The sequence below is a fragment of the Camelina sativa genome, chromosome 13, assembly GCF_000633955.1.
Source record: "Camelina sativa cultivar DH55 chromosome 13, Cs, whole genome shotgun sequence".
Classification (NCBI taxonomy): Eukaryota; Viridiplantae; Streptophyta; class Magnoliopsida; order Brassicales; family Brassicaceae; genus Camelina; species Camelina sativa.
The window spans coordinates 2,125,189-2,133,959 of NC_025697.1; the positions used below are offsets into that span (position 1 = coordinate 2,125,189).

The window sequence follows — 8,771 nt, forward strand, 5'->3', positions numbered from 1 at the left end:
CCGACGAGGATTGTTGTGAAAGGGAAGTACATTGGTGGAGCAGAGGTAGTGATGAGTTTTGTAGAAGAAAGATTGCTTGGTGATTTACTTAGAAGGGTTCTAAGGAAGAAAGATCAGTTTTTTATTCCCAGAAAGATTCCACATTTTGACATTAGTCGTTCAAATTCATGTGTTTTGAGTGTTGAAGTTGTCTAATTGGTGATGGGTTCTTTATAAAATTCATTACTTTGTATAATTTTTGATGTTTGTCAACTTCTCCCTTTGAACAAAGCTACTCTTTTCTAGATCTTTGGGGATGAGTTAAAAGTGTTATGATCTAGATCATGAAATTCAAGAAAGATATCTTGAGAGCTTACGATGACATTCATAAAAAATGTTTTGGGATCGATTCCTTAAAATTCATGAAGGATTGTATGATGTTTAGGAAAGATCTTTTAAAATTTATTTTTCATGAAAATAGCATTTTTGGCCTCTGCCACAAATCAAACCACAAACCCTTTAAGAATTGTCTAATAAAGTGTAACAAATAACTCAAGCTTTTCATTCGAGGAAAGTATAACAATAAACATGTAAAAAGACCACACGCTAGATGAAAAAAAAAACGATTAAGGAAGGATTGGATGGTGTTTAGGAAGGATCTTTGAATTTTAAGAAGGATTTCCTAAATGTTCAGAAATCTCAAAAATAGAGATGGTCATAACCAGAGATCCTCCTCCATCATCTTGTAGCATATGATTCCCATAATCCATTAGCTGAACCCAAATAAACCAATGCTACAAACGTCTGCAGTTTTGTTAAACATGAACTTTTTGGTGAAGGTATAACTTCTTCACTACTTCAGGTGAGTATTTGCAGAAGTGGTGGATAAAGAGAGCAACGAGACAAACAATCCCAACCACAAGGAACATGCCTTTGAACAGAGAATGCAAAAATGTGATCAGAATTATGTTTTATCATGTTGGTAAAGAGAGAAGAAATTCAAAAGATGACTCACAAATCCCCAACCGCATCTATTTAATTCTTGGCCTCTTTTTATCAAATCCTTCTACTCCTTTTGCCTGAAGCAACACCTCCCAAAAACTTAGCTTCATATGTGAATCGCCAAACCCAAAAAATCAACGAAATCAATTAATCTAAACACACGACGCGTCTAGAAAACCCCTCACTGTTACAAAGCCCACCATCCTTATCCAATTAAAACCACCGATACTTTCCCCCCAGTCGTCCGCTGTTATTTTCGCCGGAGGACTCTCCGCCGCCACACACACTATCTTAGACGACGGCGGAAGCTATAAACTCTGTTTTTTTTTTTTTATCAGAATTCGGTGAATGAAGATGCTCGTGATGGAGATTTTGATCGTAAAGGAATCAGTCGATCGATTTGGCAGTTAATTGGAAAAAATGAGATCGGAAATGAAGATTTCAGTTCGGCTCTTCACCATAAGCTTCACGGGAGCTAAGAAATCTAAAGATGGTTAATTTAATTTTGGAAAAGATGTATTTTGTTATTTTAATTAAATAATATATATATAAATGCTACTTTTGGAAAATCTGAGGTTACGTGCTACATTTGTAAGAAAAACCTAAAATTGTGCTATTGTTGTGCAATATTGCCAAGTTTCTGGATGAGAAGTGTTACTTAGATCACTACATACGTGATTTTCCTCGTCTTTCCAAAACTATTGGGGCGTGCACAACCCTTTCTTCTATCAGGAAACCTCCAAATTTATTTAGATGGCTTGAGAACTGTTTAAGACGCGGATGTTTATCCACAAACCTTGATGACCTCCCAGATTTGATCCGTAGAGATGGGTGCTCCATTGTCAGCTGGGCAAGGAAAGTTGTTTCTTTCTACAGTGTGTTATTTGGTGATAAGCCAGAAGGACGGACACTTTCATCAGGTGTCCCCTGTAATGTTGCCCCAGGATCATACTCCAGTAACGAAGAACTCACTATCTTAGCTATGGCAGGAGAGAGATTTGGGCTTCATCAGCTGGATTTGCTACCTTCTGGTGTATCTCTCCCGCTGAGACATGTAAGTTGGAAAGATACTTGTGGATCTTAGGAGTATGTAGGTGGATATGATAAACTACTGATAGCTTCTACAGTGTGATGATTTTCATGTGGTATTCCTGGGTCAGCCTACTTGTTCCATCTTTTGCCTAATATTTTGGTCTGTATTTTGTAGGCACTGGATAGCTGTCGGGAATCTCCTCCAGCTGACTGGCCAGCAATTGCTTATGTGCTTCTTGGCCGAGAAGATATGGCCCAATCCGTCTTCAGAAATTTGAGTTCATCCAAGGAATTTGAGATGCAGTCAAATACGAATTTGATATCGATGTCCATACCTTACATGCTGCATTTGCATCCAGTAATCGTTCCATCCTCTTTATCTGAGTCGTTTGGCTTGGAAAACACTAAAATTGAGGATACAAATTCAGTGGATGGTTCTATAATAGATGGAATGGAGCATATCTTCAACTCCTACACACAGTTACGGTATGGCCGAGATCTACGGTTGAATGAGGTATATCTGTCCCCCCATTTGGCTTTTAATTCGTTAGTGCAATGATCACAATGTTAAATGCTCGAAAAGGTATCTGTAGTGTGCCATATAAAATGTTGCATCTTTTGTAGCTATACTGCCCCTTAAGTAGTGTGTTGCATTGTTCTAAATTTTTACACAATGAAATTTGTTTGCTAGTAGTGCACTCTGTACCTCGTCTTACTGGCTATATATGAGATGATGTTGACATACATATGTGTCTGCTATTAGGTTTGGTGTCTGTTGCATTGGAATATTGCCACTACTTCATTTTCTGTATTAGTTTCATACAAAGTTTCATACTATGTCATCATCCCTCATTCTGTTATGCGTTGCTGATTGGCTATTCGAATGCTACCATCTCCCCACCCATATACTTCTATAGTTTTTGGGCACTTGAGTATAAACCCATATTCTTTCTCGTGATGTTCCCCTTTTCTTTTTCATATTCCTTCTCATGTTAGGTTCGGCGTCTTTTGTGCTCTGCAACACCGGTGGTAGTTCAAACGTCTGCTAACCCTACTATATCAGATCAGGAGCAGCAACAGGTACTAATCTAGATATGTTCATTTCTAGATAATATTTTTACTTTCTAAAACTAACTACTATACTAAAAGAAAAGTTAGGAGAGAATTAAAGAAGCTATAATTCAGTAAAATCATGTCATTTAAATTTTTTTTTTAACACAATCATGTCATTTTTTTTTTCATTTACTATGCTAAATTCTTTTTAGAATTCCATTTAAAAATATTTTGGTACTACTAGAAAAATGTTGGGAGAAGAGCATGCTACAATATGATAAAAATATATACTTTCATTGTAGTTACGAATTAATTCTAAATTACTTATTAGAAACTGAATTTAGATGCAGTTGCACGTGTATTTCTTGACAGTAGAAGCCAGCAGTTTAGTTTTTGCTGAACTCGCTGTTTTAGATCTTCATGGACTCCAAATCTCTCTCTTTAGTGTTTATAATGTTGCGTTGTTTTTCCGCTGGGGTAGGACCAGCTTTGGCGCATAGCACCGAGGACTGCTGTGCTTCCCCTCGGGCGTGGAGCATTCACATTATCAACGATACACACTCTCTTAACTGAGGTAATTTTCTATCTGTTGTAGGAGCTAGACATGGTTCTTATCACTTGTAATTACTATATGAAGATTTATATCCTCTCTGAATTTTTGCAGGCGTTTACTGTACCAAAGCTTGTTTTAGCAGGTCGACTGCCTGCTCAACAAAATGCCATTGTACGTAAAACTGTGGTTATTTACTCTATTACACATTACGAAACATGTTATTTACTCTAATTTAAATGGAAAAACGTGTTGCAATGGATTGTGTTATTATATATTTCTTGAAATTGCCATATCGTGCAAATTGTAACTTTCATCTTCATAATAACAAAATCCATTCCCATTTTAGCCACTCCTGTAATTAAGGTTGCATGTTATTCTTAACAGATTAATCTAGATCCAAACATAAAGAATATCCAAGAACTTAAAACCTGGCCGGAGTTTCATAACGCTGTTGCTGCTGGGTTGCGACTGGCTCCGCTTCAGGTTGGTGTTGTATACAATCACACCTGCAGACAATGCAATTACTTTTGGTAATCTTTCTTGCATGTTTATATATTTCACTTGATATAGCATTCTTCCTGTCATCAAATATCATTCTAATCGTTATAGTATTATTCAATGTGAGGCTCGTGTTTTAAGCACATTTGTTAGTGAATTATTGTTTGTAAAGTATCTTTTGGATGTTTCAGGACTAATTAACAAGTGTATATCTCTAGTTTTTGTTGGTCAAAGCAATTGGTGTCAAGGGAGGAAATATACGTTTCAGAACTTGCTCTACGTTGTCCATAGAACCTTGTTTCCTTTTTTAGAAATATTTTTCTCTTATTTCTAATCATCACCACATTCTTTGTTATTTTTATTTATAGGAAATAGGTGGATAAACGATACAACTATTTATACAGATTTGCTTTCCTCACCATCATTAATTTTTTAGTTATAGTTAAGTTTAAAGTTTTTTCTGTGGTGCACCTATGATACAATTACAGTTGGTGTATGAACTTCTAGCAAGTTAAAAGGTTTACGAACTCCCTTAGTTTAGTTGTGGATTTATTCCTACATGTAATAAACATCAATGAAAACATCAATGAAGTTAATTTAGTTCGCTGCAATCCCAGTGGATGGTCTCTTATCTTTCAGATCCCACTTTATACATGTTCTCAAACCTACTTTGCTGACACTTAAGTTTAGTGGTCCCACAAAAACTACAGCTATACCCCTATAGTTTAATTCTAGAATAATACTAGAATTTGATTCTATCAAATAATAAAATGATTATTAAAAATTACTTATGAAAATCGAAACTAGTTTTTCGATCAGTAATTTTACCAGTGATGGAAATATTAACATCAATTCTTATAAACATTACAAATAGTTAACAAAACGATTGATTGAAATAGAAAATAAAGGGTGATTTTTGTACACTTCTTTGGCTAAGTTAAAATTGTTCCTCACATTGAAAATTAATAAGTAAGATTAACAGTTCTTGAAAATCACAAGTAAAATCACCAATTATGATTAAAATCAAAAACACGATTTCGTCTAGATTTGATTTTCCTACAAACCCAAATACTTCGATACATCTAGACTCAATGGTACCAGTACGGAAGATCCCCTTTACTTTGTTGTGTTTGGGTTTGAAATAATAGTTGAACCGGGGAAGGGAAGAAAAAAAATGAAATAAAATATGTTATGGTCGTCAAAGTCTCCAAAGTAAAACAAAAATTGTAAAGTTTTAGAAACCTTAAGCTTTTCTTGTCCACTCTGTTTTTTCCTCTCAGTTACAAACCATGTGTATAGTAACAGTAATTGTGAGCTGGCATCTTCTCCGTCCATAAACTTAGACTAATCCAGAGCCTCACATTTGAAACAACCAATCTTACTTCTGCCCAAAACCATGGTCCCAATTACAGCGTCACCAATGTACTTGTACTGAATTGGCAGCATGAGTTACAATTAAAATGTAAGGAGTTTGAAAGGTCCCTTTCACCACTTTACATGATGAATTGAATTCACTCCAACGGTGTAATCATGAGTTTTAGCATTAATTTGATTACAAATATTGAAAATTCTTAAGTTAAAAAAAGAGTAAATAAAAAGTATGCCTCTAGAGGTAGTTCACAACTAGGGGTTCTTAAGAAAAAATATATATATATATATATATGATTTTGTTTTACAAACTAAAACATGAAAAACAAGTATTATTGAATCTTTTCATAGTAATGAACCCAAAGACTTGAACCCAAAAGACTCACAAAGCTTGAATATTCTTCTTGTTTTGATCATTTACATGAGTTTTGTATCTTGGAAGAGTCTTGATGGTTAAACCATGACACGAACCGATTCCCCAATCAATGAGACAAGAGTCAGTAAGGACGTTTAATTACTTTGCAGCATTGATGAGAAGCCTTCATAGCTCGTCTGATATCAAGCCTAGTAGATAAGATGCTGATAAATGACAAGAGCATTTAATAAGATTCTTGGATTAAAACAAGACCAAGATCAGAAGACTCTCAATACAATTTCCTTGAACAAATTACACTAACTTGATATCCTTAGCATCGTTTGGAAAAGAGTATCAATGATGAGAAGCTGTTTACTGTACCTAGACACAATGGAATCGAAGAGCACTAAAAAATATAGTTGTAGTAATTACCAATATTACCAACAGAGTTTTAATATCAACGCCTCTTCCAGCTTGGAAATAGCACCTGTAGGATCAATATGTTGTTATATTTAGAGCAAAGAGAAGTCAAGAATACATAATTAGCAAAGATTATATACTCATATACTACCATTTAACATCACTTTCGCATCAGGAATGCTCTAGAACTGAGAAAGTTCAAGCAATGATCCACCCCATTTCACAAGATTCCTGCAGGAATTAATTTTAACCACCAACGAAAGGATCCTGTGTTAATATATTAATCTATATATAACACAGGTGTTCCTTTCGTTGGTGGCAGGTAAGACTTTTGCTAATTTGGTTGTGTTATATGAGACTCACATAAGTATGTTCTTTTTGTTTCATGCGTGTTATTATGAATATCATTTAAGTTTTTCCAAGAGAAGCACATTTGTGGCAACTGCAAGTTGAACATCAGAAAACTAGGGCCATATACCAGCGTGGCTCAGTTCTAGTTTAAGTTTTTTTTTCATGAAATACCTCCTCACGATTATATCTGCTTATTATCCTGCAGGCTGCAGCTAAAGAGAATTTGTGTATGTAGTCCCCGATACTGGCCCCAACGCATTGAGCTAGTCCCAGAAGGTGGTTGATGATGCATTTGCTTGTATTCCATTTTTTCCTTGGTCATTTTGTCTAGGTGGTTTGAAGACATCTTAATTTTGACCAATGTAACGCAGAGAAAAATTGGTGGAGCTTTGGGGACAAGAGTGACCCCTTCAATTCTGGTGTTATTTATGTCAAGAGGAAGGTAGCTAGGAGCTTGTTCGTACGTTGATGATACAGTTGGGTGTCAGTCACTGCTTTCACGTGCAATATATAAGGTTGTATACTTCATCATATACTCTCAGCTCAGATAGATTACTTTACAGTCATAAAACTGTTCTGATTCAGGTTTGTATGCTTTTGGTGATGCAGGTTTTTGGTTTAAGAAGTCTTGGGGAATCTAATAGTCATAGAGAACTGGATTCTGATAGTGTCGATCACTTGGTCAGCACTTTCTCATCGGATCCAAGCCTAATAGCCTTTGCACAGCTGTGCTGTGACAAATCTTAGAATAACACAAGTACGTACTGTTTTGTCGGGTTGATACACATTTATTTGTGCCTTTACTTATGTTTGGCCTTAATGTCCATAATTCATAAGTAGTTTTCGTATCAATTTGTAGAAGCCTTGAATTCTAACAAATTCAATTATGTAGATCTGATTCTGAATTCAAGGAGTTCTGTCTGCAAGTTTTTGACTGGATAAGTAAAGGATATATAGACCAGCTCTTTTGCAGGTAATTGTAACTTAAAGCCACCTAACCCTATAATGATTCAATGGTTCTTACTGTGTGGAACGTTCTTGTTGTAGTTTAATTGGCATGTGTAATGTTCTAATCTTGAGTATATGTCGCATGATTTCTTATAGGTTTATTTATCTTTGTGTACAACCATTGGTTCAATGGCTGATCTGCTTGTCAAAAGCGATAGTAACGTGTGTGATTCACTTTCCATCTCATGTTCTCAAGGTACTCTTTCTGCAACAATGGAACTGAAAAGTAGTATTGATTTACATTTTGTTCTAATATTTTATCTTTGGATCTAATATCTGATGATCTCAGGTTGCTCTTGCCTACAAGGAGGCGGTACGGTATCAAGTGGAATATGTGGCTTTGTACAATCGATCTTCATAGCATCACTGAGAAAGAGATGTGAAGAGATAGATATTGAATTATCTAACGACAGAAGTATATGATGAGTATAAGTCGGTTCGGACTGATGAATTGAATTATGTAGTTTTTGGTTCGAGATCTCACAAATTACAAACACATTGGTATAAGCCCATGAAGATTAAAATCGGCCCAAACCTAATCTGATGTAATTTGGCCCATTAGAATTCTCGTTCATATATAGCAAGTTTTAGGGCAAAATTGGTAACGGTACGGATCTTTCCTTTGCTGCTCCTGCTCGTCGTCGTCAATCTGTGGAATCGCCTCTCTGTGGAATCGAACGTCTCTCAGGTAATTTTCACTTCACTTATAACTTGATCCCTTCTCCTCCAACAGCTAGAGTAAATCGTATGGCCTTTTCTCATCTACCTATCTCAGTTTCGTTGAAAACGATTTGATTTTTTTCGTTGAAGAAGATTTGATTTGATCCCTTCTTATTTTGAAACTTGGTAGGATGAGTTTGGATATTCAGAGGTGCAGCTGTGATAACAACAAGTTCAGCATCTGTTACAAGTGTCCTCGTTGTGTCTCCACAACGAATCTGGAGATTTACCGGAGTGAACAGCTGACAAGCACGTGAACCATGGTTCTCAATATCCGGAGGTGAAGGTGACTTGGGAGGAGGATGCCGGGGCTCAGATCCACATCACCTGTAACTGTAGTGAAAAAAATCGAATTCAGTGGCAAAGGCAGGTCCGGATCTATTCAAGTGATCTCTCAGTAGGGTTTTTTTTTTTTTTTTTTTTTTTTTTTTT

General features: G+C 35.9%; 1 protein-coding gene and 2 long non-coding RNA genes across 3 annotated transcripts; 2 read left to right on the plus strand and 1 right to left on the minus strand.

The window, feature by feature from the left end:
• Positions 514-1,573, minus strand: LOC104734559. The gene is made up of 2 exons (XR_759368.2): positions 995-1,573; positions 514-910 (listed from the first exon to the last, which is right to left on the minus strand). It is a non-coding gene; the product is annotated as an uncharacterized LOC104734559 (long non-coding RNA).
• On the plus strand, positions 1,604-4,314 carry LOC104737849 (anaphase-promoting complex subunit 1-like). The gene is made up of 7 exons (XM_010458106.2): positions 1,604-2,035; positions 2,189-2,527; positions 3,010-3,093; positions 3,548-3,640; positions 3,731-3,790; positions 4,004-4,102; positions 4,309-4,314. The coding sequence occupies exons 1-7, from the start codon at positions 1,964-1,966 to the stop codon at positions 4,312-4,314; spliced, it is 753 nt and encodes a 250-aa protein (XP_010456408.2). The 5' UTR covers positions 1,604-1,963.
• LOC104734560 lies at positions 6,601-8,765 on the plus strand. Its single transcript, XR_759369.2, has 7 exons — positions 6,601-6,887; positions 6,983-7,126; positions 7,221-7,368; positions 7,504-7,584; positions 7,716-7,815; positions 7,909-8,307; positions 8,470-8,765. It is a non-coding gene; the product is annotated as an uncharacterized LOC104734560 (long non-coding RNA).